General features: G+C 46.9%; 1 protein-coding gene across 1 annotated transcript in view; it reads right to left on the reverse strand.

The window, feature by feature from the left end:
• LOC147718512 (UDP-N-acetylglucosamine transferase subunit ALG13-like) overlaps nt 1-20,926 on the reverse strand; it is a 466,422-nt gene extending 445,496 nt beyond the window's left edge. The window contains exon 1 of the mRNA XM_086967203.1: nt 20,641-20,926. Coding sequence (XP_086823329.1) covers nt 20,641-20,781 — 141 coding nt within the window. The 5' untranslated portion in view covers nt 20,782-20,926. The remainder of the gene's footprint in view (nt 1-20,640) is intronic.
• Between the last annotated feature and the right edge of the window lie 426 nt (nt 20,927-21,352).

Consider the following 21,352-nt stretch of genomic DNA (forward strand, 5'->3'; position numbering starts at 1 on the left):
TACACAAGAAGAAAACAGCATATAAGTTTACATTACCGCCAGGGCACTACAACTAGAGAGACATTGTAGAGTCTATCAGTAAAGTAATCAGTAACATTGCTAATTATGTTAATAAAAAATTCTATAGCGCACGTACACCGAAAGGTTTCTTGGCGCTGAACTTTTAACAGTATCAAGGCAGAGACTGATTATGCATGAGCCTGCTCAAACAGCCACGTCTTGAGCATTTTTCTGAACCCCAAGAGGTTATTGCAAGATCCAACCGCCAGTGAAAGGGAATTCCAGAATTTGGGGGCCAGATAAGAGAACCTACACCCTCCCTGGCGTTTGAGCTTGAAGGTAGGGGTAGTTAGCAGCTGGAGGTGTGCTGAGCACAGGTTGCGGGCGGGGGTCATACCTTGATATCATACAACTGATCAACAAGGAACAATCTTCCTAATTTTACGTAACTGGTGGAAGCAAGAGGAAACCACCACTCCTACTTGTCCTCTGAGTGAAAGATATGCATTTATGGTGATTCCTAGACTTTTTACAGTGGGGGTGGGAGGAAGAGGGGGGTGGTCCCACTTCAGTCGGCCAATAGTGTGAGCCTCAAAACATCTCACCTTTCACAGGCAGGTCTAGTTTGGTCTTGCCCGGGTTAAGATTGAGATGGCTACGGTCCATCCAGCTCTGGATATGAAGCACGGTATCTTGAAAACTTTGGATTGAGTCAGGGAAATTGCAGATGCTGAAGAAAAGCTGAAGATAGTCAGCATAGTTGAAGGTGGTTACCTTTATGTGCCTAAGCGAGTGAATCAAGGGCAGGAGGTAGAGATTAAACAGGAGGGGGGGACAATGAAGATCCTTGTGGGACCCCAAACATGACAGTGATCTTAGGGTCAGTATATGGGGCTAGATGTACTGCCTGGGTGCGACCCTTGAGAAAGGACTTAATCCAATTGAGAGCTGAGCCCTGTATGCCAGCCTGTATGACACGGCCAACAGAATTTTATGGTCAATCGTGTCAAAAGCGGCCGAGAAATCCAAGAGTACCAAGGCCTGGGGAATGCCCTTGTCTGCATTGGCTCATAAGGCGTCTAGCACCACGAGGATTACAGTCTCAGTAGAGTGGGCGGGTCGGAAGCCTGCTTGGTGAGGATCCAAGTGTTCAGAGTGTTCAACAGACACCTGGCAACATGGGCCACGAATATCTTGGCCAGAAAAGGGAGCAAGGAAATGGGAATGTAGTTTGATCGATTCAGGGGGTCAGCGCCTGGTTTCTTTAAGAGAGGGACAACAACTGCATTCTTGAATGCATTTGGGACCCTGCCCTGCGCTAGGTACTCATTTAAGAGGGGACGTACGGTGTGTGGGAGGGTAGAAAAGATGTCCTTTAGAATGTAAGGGGGGCAATAGTCTGTAGGGGAGCCAGATTTGATTTGGGCCAGTAGTTCGAAGAAGGTAAGTGGACAGTTAGCGGGAAGGTGGTCCATGGTGGCTGTATTGAATATCAAACTGTCAGGTGGCTCTGTGTGTCTTGAAGAGGAAATGTCGGCTTTAATGCTGGATATTTTGTCCAGGAAATAATCATTCAAAGAGTTACATACAACTTGGGTAGTGGTCTGTTTGGGGAGAATTCTCTCCGCATTGCAAAGATCATTAACTATCATGAAGATTTCTTTTGACCCGTTTTGGGAACTCAGAATTCTGGCAGAAAAGTGGGCAGTCTTAGCTGCTGTTATAGCATTTTTATACTCTTTACGAGCTTTAGCGTACTGAATTTTTTCGAGGGAGTAACTAACTCCATCTCCTTTCTTTTTGGCGGAGAGCTAGTTTTTGCTTTTTTAGCTCCACTGAGAACCATTTCTGAGCATCAGCTAGACGTGCACGGTTGAATTTAGTAAGCAGGGCATGTATATTGCATGCTTCGAGAAGCCAGGTAGAGATATTCTCTTCCGTGGAGTTGGTATGGAGGTCGGAGGCAGGTACTGAGCTATCTAAGGTGTCAATAAAATCCTGTTTAATCTGTGCCTTCCACTTCCTTATCGTGCCAGCCTCAGCGGTCTCGATATTGAGGGGGGATCGTTGCCGTGATTTTTATTAAATGATGGTCTGACCATATGCATGGGAAGATTGTGGGTGCAGACAGGGTTAGATTAGTCGACCAGAGGTGATCCAATGTGTGCCCTTTGATGTGGGTGGGCGAGGATATGAGATTTCACATTAACCTATGATGAGAGAACATTAGTGTTCGGGAATATACAGGGCTTTGGCATTTTAGTATAGTTCCGCAAGCCACGATGAACCCTACTACTGATTTTATCAGAAAATGATGGGACACATCTCTTTACAGAGATTACTACGGGTGCACACTGATTCAGGGCTCCCAGGGTTTCATGGTTCGTCTATTATGTGCGGCGCAGGAATCTGCATCATACTCAAGAGCCTCTCCAGAAAAGTTGCATCAGCTTTCAGAAGAGGGTTCTAGTCAATAAAACCACACACAAAAATACATGCAGTGACATAAAATCTCCAGAGATATAGTAGGGCAAGTTTCAGGCGCTGTAATGGAAAAAAGCCATTGTGGTTATCCTATTTGTAAAGAGGCACACACAAAAAAGTCCAACTCAATTCTGGGCTCACACAGGTACACTTCAAAGAACTAATTAATATCCTGTCCTGCTGAAAGAAGAAACCATAAAAAACTGCGAAATCGAGCAGCTGACATTCTCTTTAAAAGGAATATACTTTCAATAGAACCATGGTTTTTCACCCCTGCGGTTCCCAGGAATGCAGAAAGTATGATAGATTTTGTCCAAGTACCACTGATGCAAGCCAGTATAGAAAGTTATTTATAGGCTTCAGTACCACCTCTCTGCCCTATAGGACACTGCTCCCCTGGAATACACATCTGCCTGGTCAGATGACTACTTGGCCCTCTCTGCCACCATGCTTTATCGCTCCTGCAAAACCACTCAAGCAGACTACTCTGATCTTGCAGCAGCTTGAGTTCGGTTCATCTCGTATTCCACCAACTCCTTAACCAGGGGCGAGCGAGAGCAAAAAAGGGAGGGAGCAAGAGAAAAGAGAAATGGGAGCGAGAGAGAAGAGAAGGAAATGGGAGCGAGAGAAGAAAGGGAAATTGGAGCGAGAGAGAAGAGAGGGAGAACGAGAGGGAAATGAGGGAGAGTGCAAGAGAGTGAGCGAGCGAGAAATCAAATTGCTCCCTATGGATTGCTGTAGAACAATTGTTCAAGGCCTCAAACTTTCCCATCTGAACTAGAGCAACTCATTCTACCTAGGTAACCCTCATGTCATCAGAAAGCAGCAGGTTACTCAGAATGCCGCAGCCAGAGCTTTGCTGGGCCTGCCCAAAACGCAGTATGCTCGCCCCATTGGTTGCCTATAAATAAACTAAAAGAATTTATGGTCTCATGTAATGCCCATAGGATAAAGCATTCTTCAGGCCCACATATCCTTCAACATCTCATCACGCCATGCAGTGCCCCCAGAGGACGGAGATCGAATGACCAGTTCCTTCAGGCCATTCCCAGAATCAGGAGAGCAAGAGGCGGGCGTTCATTCGCCTAACTGGTAAACTCTGGAACTCCCTTCCCATCAGTCTTAGATCAGAGAAAAATGTACTGAGCTTCAGGAAACTCATCTTTTGATCTAAGTAGAGCAATGTCCTCATTTGTTCTGTCAGCGCCAGTAGTGGGTAGCTGTGTGAATAATAATGGTGATCATCTCTGAATACAGGTTAGTGACCTGGAATCGTGACTCGGAGCACACAGCAATATAAGTAAACCAATCTCCAGCCAAAATACTTTTTTATTAACCTCGTCTGTGCTCATGACGAGACCAGCTCGTCATGAGTCACAGTGGAGCTGTGCTCATGACTAGCTGGTCTTGTCAGAACCGCGCCGCTCAACCCGCACGCTATTGATTCCCCGCCTGTGCGGGCAAATTAATCAGTGGGCGGGGTCGTGAGGAGACCAGCTAGTCATGAGCACAGCTCCACTGCGAATCATAACGAGCTGGTCTCCCCACGAGCACTGCTGCACCTTCCCCCCCCTCTGCCCCCCTCTGCCCCCCACCAGCCCCCCCCCCCCTCACCCCCCCTCCCCGGGGAATTACACCCACAGGGAAGGGCTAAAAAAAAAAAAAAAGTAATTCTAACTCTACGCAATCAAAGCAATATTACAATTTACATAAATAATAACACCTTTTCCCTGGAGGTTGGGGCTCTTGTGCTAGCAAATCTCTCTCCCGCCCACTCTTCATAATGTGGTAAGGGTTCTTTCCAATTTACTTGTGATCACGTTCCAGGATATTCTCACTAGTATGCATTAACTCAGAGTCCCCTCCGACTCTTTGTAAATTATCAGTGTTTTGTCGCCGCTGTGCACTCAGCAGCGAGGTCCCCCCCGGGGCCACTATGCCGGTAATAAGTCTTACGTGCTCCAGCGGGGATGATGCTTGCAATGTCCCAGCGAGTGTCCCCAACCACAGGCGCTCACACTGCTCCAGACATGTGCAGGGAGTAGGCTGCGCACAGTTTTCTCCTAAGTATATGCGGCCGGCTACGACAGTGATCAGAGGTGATCCGGTACTCGTCCTGCACAGAAAGACTTGCACTACCCAAATAGGAGGGACGCAAGATTGGATTCTTGTGTTCCCTGGTGGGGTGTCCTCAATTTCACAGCGGCAACTCCATCTCCATTTTGCTTTGTGGTGGTAACCCATGGATCATGGCTCGAAATTTTCAGGCGACGGCCCGATCCACGAAACCCACTTTGGTATGGGCTAACCCTCCTGGCATACTGGGTTGACATAATTCCACCGGCCAAGATGGTGCAGGCTAGTTAGGGGAGCCAATGGAGTACCATCAGGATGTGGTTGATGTAATAATATTTGTTCAGGGCCTGGATAAAATGTAATCCCACTGACTACAGTGGCTACATGTTGGGCAATAGACAGAACAATATAAATGTTAACTGTCCAGATGTATGAGGTTGTGACTGTGTAGGAGTGAGAGAGAGTGCTGTGTGTGGTGTAGTTCTCTACCTGGTGATGTGTATTCATATGTGTATTATTATAGGGACAATGAATTTTGTATTATGACCTATGGATGATAATGTATTTTGTGGCAAAAAAAAATGTTTTACAATTGAAAGCTATGATATGGAAAGAGGTGTCTTAAAAGTAAAAATAATCTCAATAAAAAAATGAGAAAGTAAAATAAATGTGATATTGCAGTTTGGTTCTGCCCATGTAATTGGAGGTAAATCTCGAAAAAGTAGAAGGGCATGAGGGAGTTGCTTCATTGGGTTTGTTTTCCTTTCCCCTCATCTCACTGACCTAAAAGTGATTGCTCTAGAGGGGGTCCCATAAACTTCACTTGGTGCACCTAAGGGGTGTAAGTGTGGAATCTGGGAGGCCATTGAGTACGGGCATACTACCATCCAGATGAGAGATTACACGGGGGTTGAACAGCAGTTCTGAAGGCTCTTGAAGGAAAGAACAGTTGTCTTTCTTTAAAAGAGAGTGCTTGTACCAGGCCGTCCTTGTGTTTTTTCAGCAATGTGCTCCTTGAGGGTGAAATTCGTGTCAAGTAAGGAACTATTCAAGAGACTTGGCAGGTTGAGAATGTTGATGTTCAAAACATTAAGGGTTTGGATCAAAGACCAGGTTTGTACTGCAGCTGGTTTCTTGTTCTTGGCAAACAGGAATTCTGCTTGTGTTGGGTTGAGCTTCAGGCACTGGAAATCTAGGCCTGGATGTTGTACAAGCAGTGTTTGAATCGCTGAATGTTTAAGGACAGAAGAGACTTTCAAGTACAATTGTGGATCATCAACATATTGGTGAGTCTTGATGTGGTTATCTGTCAGAAGAGCACCAAGTGGCTCCATGACAACAATGAAAGCAACAGCTGGCTTTTGTTGCTGCTTGGGGTGCTGGATAGAATGGCGTGGATGATGGGGCGTGACCCTGGAGGCAGTGGTAAGACATATAACAAAGGCTACTACCAGGTTCACATTATTGAGTGGAGACTTCAATGCCATTATGGACCTAGTACTGGACACTAGGTCCGCTCCAGAGGCCTCCGGACAACTCTTCACTCCTGGGCGGATACCATGGGTTTAGCGGATGCTTAGAGGTTCCGTCCGTGTGCAAAGAGGCAATATACCCACTCCTGCCCTCCCCCCACAACAAGGAACATCCGCCAGAATGGACTACCTCATCCGTCCCCCCCAAAGACACTGGGCAAGTAACGCATCCTTCCTCTAGCCTTGTCAATTCACTCCCCAGTACTGCTGGCAGTGGGTGGGGGTGACTGGGGGAAAAGGGGGCTGGGGCAGTTGACTGTTGTGGATGCGGTGTGAGGACTTTGTGGACCAGATTAGAGACACCATAGCAGAGATTAGAGACACCATAGCAGAGTCATTTGAATTCAAGAAGGGCTCTATAGCCTCCCTGGTGACACTATGGGCAGCATTTAATATGGTGCTTAGAGGGAAGGCTTTCTCCTCTATCAGGGGGTCAGATGAGGTAGTGAGAGGCAGATGGGGCAAATATAAGGAGATGACGGACAGAGCGCTGAAACTTTTCAGACACTCACCCCTGGTCACAGATCTGGGTTCAATTCATCACTGTTCCTTAGCTCACTTCGCCTCCTCAGTTCTGCCCCAGCTATATGCAAATCAGTCTGGACCCTGTGCCTCATAGGAAAAGTCCAGCCCGAACTGCCAAGCCAGGTCTTCCCTGAACTGGAAACAAGCATCCTGGGACCGGTTTTAGGGTAAAACCCCTCAGCCATGCTAGCTTGAATCCAGTGGCAAAGTGAGTAAGGGACCACGTCTGCGCATTCGCTACTAACTTAAGGAGAACTTAGGGAGAACATAGCAAACACAAGGAGACGATGGATGAAGTGCTGACACTTTTCTGACACTCACCCACAGTCGCAGATCTGAGTTGAATCCATCATCGTTCTTTAGCTCACTTCGCCTCCTCAGTTCTGCCCCAGTTATATGCAAATCAGTCTGGACCCTGTGCCTCATGGGAAAAGTCCAGCCCGAACTGCCAAGCCTCTTCTTCCCTAAACCAGAAACAAGCATCCGAGAGAGGCAGATGACCTGTGCCTGGAATGTGATATTATGGATCTGGAGAGTGGCACTGGAGATTCCCATACACCGGCAGAGCAGCTCAGGATGGCACAGGTGCACCTTGTAGGAGAGTAGGGTCTGCAATCCTATGATCACCCGGACTTTTTGCTTTTGTTTCACTGGTTTACGACTTTCTCGGGCTGTGGGCCTGCCAATCAGACCCACAGCCTAGCTGTTCTCTCGCTAGATTGATGTATGTACCGTAGGTGCATGACCCGATTGGAACTGGGCCACCTTGTCAGACCCTGTAACTCAGGGCATCGGTGTACCCAGGGCCTACCAGGGGCTGAAGCATGCATTATGCCACCCCTGGATGGCCATCTAAATCTGACACAACTGGCTGCACGACAGCTGGGGCAACGTGGCGTACTCGCTCGTTGCTTTTGGTATAGTATCCCTATATCTAACCTTAAAATGGACACCCGAGTTCCTATCAGTCATTCCTATGGCAGGCCTTGACAATCCTGAAGGCAGAGTGCGTGGAACCGTGTGAATTGGGCTCTGGCACGAGCCGAGCCCGGTTGCAGCTTGCGGAACCAAGACCCAATGGCTGTTCCATGATAACGCATACCATATCGGTAACTTCGGTATCGCGTTATCAAGACATGTCGAGTAAGGTGCCACACGAATCGGGATGCTGCCCCCTCACCAATTCTGGCGACGAGGTTAGCATTCCGCCCTTCTAGAGGGACACGACATGTACGTAACTGTGAACCCCGGTTAAAGTTAACTGAAGCCTCAGCTCCACAAAATGGATGCTGCCACTACAGACACGAGTCTGACCTCCTGCTGCTGGGAGTCCTTCCAGCGAGGAGAGCTTGGACAAAGGGTTTCCTGTCCGGGGCGGTGTTCGCACCATCCCAGACAGGGTTTTGTGTATCCTGGGTAGGCAGGGCTTTACAAGAAGGTGACTGCGGAGTGGCACCCAGGTGCTCACTACGCATCTGCCGGCTAGAACCAGTTCCAGGGGCGCGCAGCCCCTGACCTGGGGAAAGCCCGGCAGGGGAGAGGGGTGTAACTACCCCCCTTCCTGGTCCCACCCCTAGGGCAGGACCTAGTCATGTACCCACCCCTTTCTTTAGGATAAAGGCAGGAGCGGGGACCCTTCCAAATTAGATCTTTGAATCAAGAACTACTTTCTACGAAAGGACATTCGAGACTCTTCTCAAGATTTCTCCCTTGTGGCTAAGGAGTAGTCACCCTGCAAGTCCTTCCTCAGGAATCCGACGACCCAGCTCGACGAGAACCGGCTTCCCTGGCACCTCTGACCTCTACCCACATCGTCAGCTCAGCTGAGATCGGTGGGTGCGACGAGACCTCGAGGGACCGGCCATCATCAAAACCTGCACGCTTTCTTAAACCAGCACGATCACCGAAGGAATCCTCTGGTGAGTGCTCTGGGGTCCGAGAAGCCCCGACCCTGAGCAGCTCCAGCATCGAAGTGCAGTCTCCCAGCATCTCCACGATCTGCGTGGGGCCCTTCTGCTTTGCCGCTCAGCACGTGGTCTGGTTACTAGCCGCTGGCTTGTGACCTCCTTGACGACATCCGACAACCAACGCTGTTGGTCTGGTTGCTCCAGACCGGCCTTTGCTCCCTTTTACGAGAGGAGCACCCCGGACCCTCCTGGTCCACCCAAGACGCCATTTTAGGCCCACCACGTGGCCCTGAAATCTGCCAAGGCTTGTTGCCCCAATCCTGGGCCCAGAAACGCCGACAGCATCAACCTTCGTGGGACAGCTCGCACCTCCATCCTGGTCGCCGACAACGCCTCCTGGTCCGTGAGACTGCAGAGCCTAGCGTCGCCCACTCACCTAGTCGAGGTGACGGCCATCCGGTGCCCTCCTGGTACCCTTTGACTACTGGCTAGTAGTACGAACTTGGTCCCCTCTGCTTTCAGGTATCATCTATCACTGATCCAGGCTTGGATCCCTACGAACTATTCTTCACTGGTCGCCGGCCAGCAACTCCTTCCTTCCGGCTCCTGGCTCGTCAGCGAAGACCCCCGACGCCTGTAAGACTTGTGCAGCCGCAGCCCTTGTGGCTAGGTAACTTCGGCATTTCGGTGCCCGCATAGCCTCCTTACTTAAGGGTCCCGAGTCCCTCGCTTCCGTTTTGCCTTATCGGGTCCGCCCGAGACCACTAAACTTTCCGTGCCCTCGGGCACTTGTATTGTTTGTGCACTTGAAGTATTTTCCTAAGAGTTTTGTTCTGTGCTTAGTACCCTGTCCTCATAAAGAATACAGGGCTGTTGTGATTCTAATAAATATACTGTTTATTTTCATAACACTTGTGTGGAGTCCTTTCACTTGGTGTTCAAGGGGTATGTGATGGTATAACAGCTGGCTTAACACGCCCTCTAGAGTTTAGCCCGAAGACTGCTCGTATCTACGCTACTAGGATATCTGGTCTAAGGTTGACTTACAACCAATCACCATAAGGGTCGTTTGGACCGATGCATAGTGGTCACTAGAATAGTGAACACTGCATATCGGGCCAACTTCTCACACACCTGGACCTCCATCACATATTGTTAAACTCCGCAAATTTGTGCCATATTCATATCCTGGATCAGGTCTACGAGAGGAGGCAAGGAGGGCAAGCTGGTCTTCTGGCTGACTATGGCTGACCGTCCCTGCACCACGGCTGTCTGGTTAAATTCAGCAGATGGCGAGATTATTATTGGGGCATCTGGCTTGGGACGAGGCGTTGACACCCACTTTCAGGGATCTATATGCAGTTCAGGGGCCCCGCCCCCAACAGAACTTTAATTGCCCTCGATTCAAGATTAGCAGTGAGAATGGGGTCCGCCTTGGCGAGTAGGGAATTAGATGAGTACTCCCTGCTGAGGAAATCCAGCAAGCAATCTCAGTCATGCCCTTGGATAAAGCCCCTGGCCCCAATGATTTTACGCTGGAGCTGGATAAACGCTACACGTCTGTTGAGTTCCCACTTGATGGAATTGTATGAGCAGCAGGACTCTCCTGCATAATCTAAAAGGGGCGACTATCGCAATCCTTCTGAAGACAAAAATCCAGAGGAATGTGGGTCTTATAGACCCATTTCTCTCATCAACTTGGAAGTTAAGATACTGGCCATGGTGTTGATCATGTGCTTGGCGGTGGTCGTCTGTTCAATGGTTCATGGGGCACCCACCATGGCTTACGGTACTTTTATGAGGGCCTGACCTGCTAACAGGAAATTGAGGGGAGATGTGGTGCCCCGGTTCCGGTAGGGTGTGTTGGAATTTTACACCAGTTTATGGGCACAGGTATGGGTCAACGAGGCCCTCTCTGATTGCTTCCCAGTCAACGTGGGTCACTCAGAGTTGCCCTCCGTAACCATTATTGTTCGCTCTGGTGATGGAGCCCCTGGTAGAGCTCATTCGAGTAGTTGCCAGTGTCTGCGGCTTTGACTTTGGGGGGCGGGGGGTGGAGACAGGGTTTCTTTATAGGCGGATGATCAGCTCCTTTATATTCAGGAGCCCGGGTCTACCCTACCACAGCTTATGGAAATCTTGGAAGTATCGAGGAAGTGTCTTGGGACCGAGTGGTACCCCGCTTACGGAGTATGGGAGATGGTTTCCGTTACTTGGGCCTGACGGTTGCCCTTTCTCAATCCAGGTATTGAGACCTTAACGACATCCCTCTGGTTCCCTAGGCGCGGAGAGACGTGACCAAATGATCTAACTGTGGAGAGCCTTTCAAGATGGGGGCACTACCTCGCTTTCTTTATGTACTACCACTCTATCTCTACATCATACAGACCACCTTTTTCCCCCCGAACTGCAGTTGCACATTATTACTTTTCTGTGGGCTGGGAAAAACCAGGGTGTCCTTCGTGAAGTGCCATTATTCCCCATTTTATGCTGGCTTGGGGTGGGCTGATAGCTGGCTGTGTAACTGGGCCTTGCAACTGGTCAACATTGACTGGTTCCATGCAGGTAGGGGAGACCCGGCCTTCTGGTTGGAGCTGCCTCTCCTTCAGCCCTAAGGTTTGCATTCCCTACTTTACAGCCATGAGCCTCCACATTCCCACACACCAGTTATGCGGGTGCTAAAGAGCTGAGGGTACTCGGTGCTGGCACTCTTACTGGAGCCACCCCTCTCTGACATGAGACGTGGTTGATTGGGACGGTAAGGTTGGTCGGATTCCCGCTGTGGGGTGGCCTCAGTCTCTTCACCTTGGCAGATGTCTGGAGGGATGGGCATATCTGTTCATTCCAGGAATTAACAGATGACTTCACTCCTTCCAATTGTACCACCATCTTCAGCTTATGCATGCCGGGCACTCTTTACCACACTGTATTGAACGATCTGGTAGTGCAAACATACTGGACGGACTTTAATAGATATATCAGGTGGGTTGCAGGTATTCCCCTAGTGCTCGATCCCAAGCTAGTCTTCCTGCGGGCTATGGAAATAGTGGGCGTCTCCAGAGCAGTCCGTGCTTTGATCAGAGCAGCAGATATGGTGGCCAAGAGAGACCTCACCAGGCACTAGATGGATGCATGAGCACCGTTCATACATGACTTGACCCACAGCATGGACTCCTGCGTGGAACTGTAAACGTTGGTGTCCAAGGCAAAGGGGTCCCCCAGAAATACAACCGAATATGGGGGATCTGGACTGGGGACATGGGGTGCATCGGTTGAGAGTAGGGATGTTTTCAGATTTACTAGGTTTACCTACAATTGCAACAGAAATATGTCATGCCTATTGCAAATCTGTAACTCTACATTACTTTTAAACATTTCACAGTTCTCTATTGCTGTCATGTGGCCTCGACCCAGTGGTCTTAAGGATGATGTTAAAATTCAAACAAAAAAAAAAATCAATAAAATGTATTAAAGAAAAAAAAAAGTGAAAGGTGGCAGTATGGAACTCTGGAGGATACCATGGATTAAATTAATGTTAGGTGCCTATGAGGACAAAATTGTATTATTTAGATAGAAGGAAAACCGCTAAAGGGCACTGCTGGCAGGTGCCATTCGAGACTAGAGGGTACATATGACGGTGGGATTGCTGACTGTCAAAGGCAGCTGAGAGGTCCAGCAATAGCAAGTGGCAGGGGATCATCATCTGTGGTCAATATTCCAGCATCTATGATGTGTGAGGCAGTAGTATCCATGTTGCTGCATGATTTGAAGCCAAACTGACAGTCACGCAGGAGATGGAGAGCACTGATGTGATATTGGAGTTGAGCATAGACTGCTTTTTCAATGATGTTGCCAATGAATGGTGAGTGGGGGATGGGCCAGTAGATGGAGAGTAGTTGGAGAGGTCATCAGTGTCTCAAGTAGGTTTGGATGTGGTAGGATATGGCCTGTTTTGAAAGGCTTTTGGAAGATGTATTGAGAGAGAGGGGAGCCATTGACAATTCTTGCCGGAGATACAAGAGCATCTCCGGCAAGCGTAAATCAAGAATGATCGTAAGACATGTTCATAAGAAGTAGCTTTGAGGAAGTTGAATGTGTCCGCGAGATCTGGGAAAGATAGCGCTTTGAAGGCGGACCATTGAGGGACTCTATGCGAAGGGCTAGATGAAGAGAATCAGCAAGCTTAGTGTCGTTGAGGTACTGTTGGAAATTCAATATTTTTTCCCTCTGAAGATGCTGTGGATGGCAAATCACTTTTCTGAAAAAATGAGGAATAAGTGTCCCCTGCAGGGGGTTTATGCAGTGCGTGATTGTCTTTAAAAAAAATGTTCTGCTTTGGATGGTGGCTTCATTGATGGAGTTAGTATAGTACTTGGATTGAGCTGATGTGATGAGTGATCTGCATGCTGCAAGTACATACTTTATTGCAAAATGTTGTCAGTTCTGTTCTGCTTCCATTTTCTTTCCTGAGGATGGATCATTCATTGCCAGCGTGGCCTTTAGAATACCAGGGTGCGGACGGCTTTGGGATGCATTTGTGCTTTGTAGATCTACACTCATCATGTTATTCTGCAATATATATTCTTAAACTGGGAATTAAGCACTTTGGTTATGCACTAAATAATCAAATGAAAAACACACATTTTCAGCAAAATACATTCTTTAAATCTAAACAAATCGTACAGTTAATATGTAATCATTAACTCACAATCTTTATTATCTATTTTTCCAAAGGGACCAAAAGCAGTGGATACGCTCCATACAGTATAATTAGTAATTATGTAAATGTTAGTATAGAAAGAGAGCAGACAGCATAGCATGCCATTTACCTGGAGTAGATAACAGAATAGCGATCATAACAACTACCTTTATGAGCAAGTGATACAGGGGACCTCTACAAATGTAGACGTGGACAATCCAGGAGAGAATGGGTGTGTGCATTACATTTTCATGCAGATACATTTAGAATTGAAAACCAGATTCCGTTGCAGTTCAGGGTGGTTGGTCATCAAATTTGGGGATTTTTCTGATGTAGAAATTTGTCCCATTAAGTCCGTTCCACAGCTGTCCAATGATGAACGCACAGGAGGCGAATTGTAGAACCTTCAGCCTGTTCCCAATTATGAAGTTTAAATTACCATTCATCAGTTTCTGGCATGTGTGGGGGATATCTAGTCATCGGCTATAGTTCATCTAGATATAACCATTGCTAAATCTACAAAATCTTTCTGGCAAATTTTGGGCAGCGGCATTAAGCACAGAAGCATTTCATAGAGACTAATAAAGGTATATTTGGACCAGACCATATGCTTGAAGGTAGCGTCGGAGGTTGTGCATCTACGACATCCACTGGGTACTATGGTAAATGTATTATACATTTAGGCCGGGGATAAATATGTACGGTGGAGACATTTGCAAAAATTTAAAGGTGGGCGTTTATGGATACTCTTCCTAATTATTTAAAGTGCATTTGCCAATTTCACATCTACCAATGTTATTCAGACTCCACCCAGTTCAGAGTGCGGATGTCAATCAGCGATCTCGTATGTCCCTTTAACTTGTAGCTTCATTACATTTTCTTTAACAATTTTTAGGTTTCAATGCCAAGTTTCTAACACTTTAAGAAATCTCAAGACCAAGAGGTACCTTTGGGAAACAAAAAAGTGATTTCTAAAGTGTCTAGTCAAAGCGCACGCCATGCACTTTTTGTTGAGAAGCTCTGTTCCTTCCAAGGTCATTCTGCATACTTCTGGGGTAGGGTACCCACTTGACATGGAGTCAAATTCTGGGCAACCTCGAATAAAATCAGGACACAAGTTTTGTTACACAGACAAATCCGAGGAGGTCAATTATTTATAAGTAAATAAAAGACCAACACAAGCACAGCTCAAAATACTATACGTTCTTAGCAGTACCGAGCAAAAATTGTCACATAACTGGGCTTATTTAAAAGGGGAAAAACTAGCAGACGTCAACACAGAGCAAAATCTGACAGTCAGTATAAGTGACAGTTGCAACTGGATTCTGCCTTCTTACCATTAACTATGGTACCTGAAGCAAAATAAATCAAATCACTTTTCCAACAATATTTTACTCCACTCCCAAAAAATACAAAATAACTCTGCATGGTTGGGCTTAAATAAAACTTTAGGAAAATAAGATAATTCTGCATTAGAAAACCAAATAACCGGTTTCCGCTCAGTCCTTCAAATTATTCCTCAATATTTCGAGGATGGCTGGAAGAGTAGGGGGTTCTTCTAGTGGAGAAGTGTGGCTCAATGGTTAGAGCGGCAGACCCTGATGCAGAGGTCTGGCCAGGGACCAGGGTTCAATTCCCGCCTCGGCGGGTCTTGGGCTTAATTTCTCGTCTCGGTGCCTATTCTTAATATGGGTCCCACTCTGCAACTCTGGGCAATAGTTTGCTTAATCTCCCCAACGGCCCCAACAGCCCTGCTGAGATGCCTGGCCTCACCTTGGGGGTGCCCAGGAATGGACATTTCATAGGAAAAAGCCAATCCGTATACCGCTTAGTTCCTGGCTAAGCGGTATAGGGACAGCGCCGGGACACTTCCGTTGGAGGTACCTGTGCACTTTACAAATGCTGCCATTTATTTTTATTTATTGCTCGACTCCTCCTTATCCAGCCGTAAAATAGTGCCACTGCTCACCAGAATCTGTAGGTCGTGAGGAATAACATACTTGTTTCCTCTATTAAATTCCTGCAGGTTTTGACCTGTTCAGATGTCTTATTTGGAAGTGGGACCTCATCGCTATTACCGGATGAGGTAAACTCGATACAAATCAGAATTCCATCCCCGGCACAAACAGGGAGGAGAGCAGTAGCCAGAGCAAGCGGTAGCCTACTAGGCCATCTACAGACTGGTGACTCGAGTGTTATGCTCTGTGCTTTGTAGTACTCACATTTACTTTGCACGCTTGATAAGTCCAGCCTGTGAATCTGCAGGCCATGGCACCCAAATCACTCCAGTAAAGTGCATTAACCAAAAGAGTTATCATACCGCGATTACACCCTAAAACTTTTGGGATACAAGATTCTCTCTCCAGCAGATGTTCTGCCCTCACATGATATTTGCGCATGTAGACTGCACATAAATACGCTTGCTATCAAGTTTGTTCTTGGGAGAAAACCTGATCTGTATGGTATGTGCTGTGCAGCAAGTGCATTGACCGCCTGTGCTTGTTGAATCACACCTGTGACCTTACTGTACACAAATCACTGAAGGAAGTGGATAAAATGAGCCAATGTATTATTATACTCTGGAACTTTGAGTGTATAATGTTCTTTGCAGAATGCGCACTATGCTCATAAGATATTTTAAAACGCTGTCTCTGTAAACACGCGAGAACATATTTGTTGTCATATTTGCTTGTGGTGGCCACGTTTAAAAAAAAAATGCATGAACCGAGGGTCTGTCTCTGCATTCTTCGCTCATTGACACCCCCTGCCTGCAGGAAGCGGGGCTCTGCAGATTTAGAATTTACTCATCGTGACCTCGGTGCACCAGAGGCCATTTCAAAATGAAAAGGCAGGAGACATTGACGGGACCCTGCTGCAGCCAGACGGCCTTGGAGAATAACGAGCTAGTGGGCGGAAGAAGGAGCACGGGGCTGATAGAGTTTGTAGGAGTGAAGGAGAAAGTGAGCACAAAATTAGGAAAAAAAACAGAGAAATACGCGATAAGGACAGGATAAATCTCTGGCCATAGTGCCACATCCTCCCCTCCACTGAACACTCTACTGCCCCACTGAGAGAAACCAACACTCCTTTCAGCTACAGCCCAATTGTGCCCCGCCATAAAACACCTGAGTTGAACTCATGCACTATACAAGAGAAATTTGCAGCCTGCAAAAAAAGTAATAATAATATCCTGGAAAAAGCAAACACTCCTAAGGAATGCAAGTTAAAGTAAAGCATGTGAAATGTAAGCAGGAACAACATAGATAACCTTAACGCTGCTACACTCATTCAGAAACCAAGGAATAGTTTTGACTGAAAAGTTAAGATATGACTACAGGACCCGTTTCAATGTCCAATGCTTATATCCTTACAAAATGTAAGCAGCATGGTTTAAAAAGACCACAACACTGAACACAGGGCCGTGGTACACAATTTATAAACTAAAGAAATAAGGAAAAACAGCTGATAAGGATCACTTTGAACGTGTTCCACTCCACACATCAACCAGGTATTAGGTTTAGAGAAAGACAAGAAAAAGAAATTAGCGCTTCACTGGCAAAATCTGTAAAGTGGCGCTAATGTGTTTAAGTGTGAGTAAAACCAATCTGGCCACTTTGTGACCTGTCAGTCTTGCTTTATTTTGTTCTTTATTGCATTTTGAACCTTTATTTATCTTCGTCCCGAGGTTGCACTTTGGAATCGAGTAACGCCAGAAAAGGATGGCACTTCCATCAAAAGGGTTTCTTTCTATTTTGGTGCCATGTCACAGGGGAACAAGTGACGGAACGGCGAAGTAAGTGAGGAAAGAGAGGAGAAGTGAGGAAAGAGAGGAGAAGAGAGGAAATAAAGTGTAAGAGACGTTTCTTTAAGTTACAGTTTTTAGCAAGAGGGGAGGAGCGAGACAGAGGGAACAGGAGGAAGCGGAATGTATCGCCCAGGCCTAGAATTAAAAGATACTTAAATGGACCAAACTGATGATGCCCGCTGCGCACAGCTGGGGTGTGTTACGTAGTCACAACTTAAGGACTGCGGCGGCCAGCCTGCAAAATAACGTCATGTTTGAAAAGGTAACACGTTGCACCACTGATTTTTACATTTAAAGTCAACTGCATGGTCTGTGAGGGTGTATAAACCAGCGTAACTTCTGCACTGACTTATGAAACCGTGTGTTCTAATTAACACTACGGTTGTCCTGTAAACCTTGCACGTGGCCCATAATATAGAGAGAGCGACATTATAGTCTTTCCACTCCAAGAAAGCACAATGGGTTTTGGTACTACTGGTATTCCGAAATCACGTTTGAAAGCGCTTTCAAACCAAACCAGAGGATCAAGGAGGTTTGGAGAATTTAAATATTTCCTTAAAATCACACAGTTTAAGCGGGGAAGCCGCCATTTATGAAGTTTTGTTTCACTTTGTAGAAATTAGCTATTAAATGGCAATTGGTCTCTTCTTTGTGGTGTTTATGCTGGTTTTCATCTCTTCGTGCAACTTATATAGCGAAACTCGACCTGTATAGGAAGGAGGCTTTCTTTACATGAGCACCAGCTACTCTAAAGTCACATTTATATTTCATAGGCATGCGAAAATGTAGTGATTTGCCCAAAATCACTGACGCGACGCCGAGATTGGAACCTCGTTACAAAGTCTGCAGCTCTGGCCGTAACGCCACGTCTCGGGTAGAGGTAGCGTTGAAAGGCAGGCTCGGCTCGTTATGGGCTCGAGGTTTCAAGAGGATCTAGCAGAGCCAGGGTTCAAGCTCGCGCTTCCAGGGGCTCGACCAGCCCTTCCCTTTCCTGCTACACACCGGCGCCTGCTGCCGCCTAGAGAGACACAGTAACAACATACATGGCCGAGACACTGCCCTTCCCCCCACACACCGGGGTAGGGTGGGGTGGGGATGCAAGACATGTTACTCTCTTCCGAAAGAAAGGAATTGCGACCGTGTGCACGCCGGGTCAAACGGATGAAAATACAGAAAAGTACGACCAATTTTTCGAATGTAATTATCTGACTATGCAAGCCATAGTATATGGAAAATACATTCAATGCCGGTGTTTTGTGAAGGTTTTCGTCCACACCTTAAGTAGTTATGGTTCATCGGCACTAAGTGGGTTAGCTTCCTACAAAACGACGAAAATGTATAACCATACACCCTATGGAGCTTATTTACAAGCCACTTGCGCCGCCGTTGAGTCACGTTTTCCCGCAATTAAAAGTGGTGCACCGGCAGAGCAGGGGCCTTGTACATATGCCCCTATGTACTGGGTGAAGCAAGGGGACCAGGGTGCGTGAAGTACAATATTTGTTTACGTTACAGCGGAGGCTTTCACATGCATGGGCAAGCATGCCCAGAGGGCACACTTTCCAAGCCAAGGGACGTTTATAGTTCCTGTGTATGGATTACTGCGTCACAACATTTCGCATACAATTCAATGTTGTTTAGCATCATGCTACTACTTGCATTAGAATAAACATAACACTATAAATAAAACAGTTGAACTGAACGCCCCCCCCCCTATAGTTCTTGTCAGAGGACCCCCAAATTCGTAAAATGACCCCAATTTAAAGGAGTTGACGAAACTACCACAAAAGACTCGATATGAAAACGCTGAAATGATAATATAACTGGTATCGACAACGATGCATTAATGTACAAAATGGAGTTGGCGTCATCTCTTAGCATTTGTCCTTTCCAAAATACCAAAACTTTAATATCATAATTTTTTTCTGTGACCAAAGTGTCAAAGGGGGAAGGGGTAGTCCGGGGAGAGTAGCGCATGTTTATAGACTAATGAATATGTGAAAATAAACAAACATACATTCAATACCCAAAAAGCATAACACGTTAGTGGCAACGGTAATCAAATATATTCGAAGGACAAATTTAATGGGGCACAAAAACCTACATTTAAAAAATAAAAACAAGTTGACGAAACAAACGCACTTTCTCAGGTAGATACTGTACCCCACAAATTGTTCGTCCTTTAACAGAAAACACAGGGTCGGACAAATAAACTCACGCCTTCTATTCAGCGGGCGTGCCACCGGGTGGTGACGTGGGGCAGGATGAGGTGTTGTAGAATGCGGAAACGGACGATTTAAGGTAAGTCCCCAAAAAATATATAAAACGATTTTCGTTGCGCGCGCTGCATCGCCAAATAAGTTCGTTTTATTTATTTCGGTGCATACCAAATCGTCCGTTTCCCGAATTTTACAACACCTATCCTGCCCCCACCCGTGGCACGCCCGTTATGGGCAGTGCCTGCTATTCAGTAGCAGAGAGACGCAAGGGGTGAACGTCCCGCAATTCACGGAGACGTCTACTTGAATATGGCGTGCGCCTTATGTAGGCCTCGCCGGGTGTATCAAGGCGCTATATAATGCAACTACCAAAACCTCTAGAAAGGATTACAAAATATATTTTTTAATGTGCCATCGTATACGGTTTATCCACAGACCAAATAACAGAAACGCGAACCACGTTTGAATCAGGAGAAATACAAACAGGGGCACGTGACCACGCCTCGCCCATTTAATTAGTGGGAGTTGGGGCCCCGATTCAAAAGTAGAGTTTTGTCTTTGGGAGAAGGCGCATTCACAAGTGCCAGCTTATAGCTTCCCCCCCTCCCCTCCAAAACACATTTGAGAGGTGTGAACACTGCCAGCACGACGTCCCTTCTATACAATAATGTTTATGCGATAATAGTTTAAAACCAAATTACTTATCAGCTGCAGGCACGGTCTACGGCTCTACGCAATAACGTGTGTGATGGACCCCCCTAAAATTAGGAACAAACGAAAACCAACATCTATATATTTAAAATTGGCCCTCTCCCCGAAACATTAGCACTGGGAGTTTTATAAAACAGAGGTCTGAACACTGCCAGCACGACGTCGCTTCCATACAATAATGTTTATGTGATAAAGAGTTTAAAAACAAAATTACTTTTCAGCTGCAAAAACATGTTATTTTTACTGTTCAGTTTCACTTTACTGCAAAAAGACCTCACGGAAGGACCGCCTCCCTCACAGCAGTCGCTGCAAATTTACTATTACCCCCCCCCCCCCCCCAAAAAAAAACCAGTACATTAGGAACAAACTAAAACCAATATTTATATATTTAAAATTGGCTCTCGCCGAAACCTCAGCACTCAAGTTTTTATACCTTCTATAAAAAAAAAAAAATTAAAAAAAAATAGGAAGGCCATAATTAAAAAACGCATTTGGGGAAACCAAATGTTCAATTTTTCGTCGACAGTGGGGCAGTATAATTTAAAAGGAGCATCAGAGCGGGCACTTTTCCCGAACACCGAGTTATTAAATGCATTTGTCTCTGCAGCGCGCCCCCCCCCCCCGCATGCATGCCTCCCCAGCGTTGCAAAAGGCCATGGCGCGCGGGCGGGCCAGCGCTCACCTGTTCGGAGACGGCCCGGAAGAGGCACGAGGCGTCCTTGGCGGTCAGCTTGCGGTACAGCCCCAGAGAGCCGAGGAAGTCGTCCATGGTCACCTCGTTGAGGGACTTCTGCCCGAAGTACTTCTTCATCCCCCGCTGCATGCTGGCGGTTGGAGGCTGCGGTCTGGGTCTGTGCTCTGCCGCCGCCCCCTCTCGCGGCCCTTAATCAGGGCTCATGGGCTGCACATGAGGGCCAACCTCGCACCTGCGCGAACGCACGACGCGCCGCGGCCTCTGCGCCCACAGGCCTGGCCGGGGAGTGAGCGACCGACCTCCCGGGCAGCGTGCATGTCCTATGTTTTGCAAGGCTGGGCACCCCCAGCTGCCAGCGTGCACCACCCCACCTTTTTACAAAGTTGCAACGCTCGGATGTTTTTCTGCTGCGAAGAAGGTACGTCTAGACGTTTATCAAGCACTCATTTAAATGTCTTCGGAACGAGGACTGCAAGGCATTAGCCTTTAAACAGTGACGTATGCTAGTCAATAAAGACCTATTGTTTGTCACACCTGCTCACTCGCCCCCATCATACCTGTGTGGCCCCTTCGCAATTTCAACAGGCCCAGTACCTAAAGTGGTATAATTTAGCGTTCTCCAACTAGAACTTTACCAAACTCGAAATATAGTTAAATTCCATCGGCTTATATTAATTACCCACGCAGCAAATTCACAACG

Source organism: Lissotriton vulgaris, chromosome 4_1, assembly GCF_964263255.1.
Source record: "Lissotriton vulgaris chromosome 4_1, aLisVul1.2, whole genome shotgun sequence".
Classification (NCBI taxonomy): Eukaryota; Metazoa; Chordata; class Amphibia; order Caudata; family Salamandridae; genus Lissotriton; species Lissotriton vulgaris.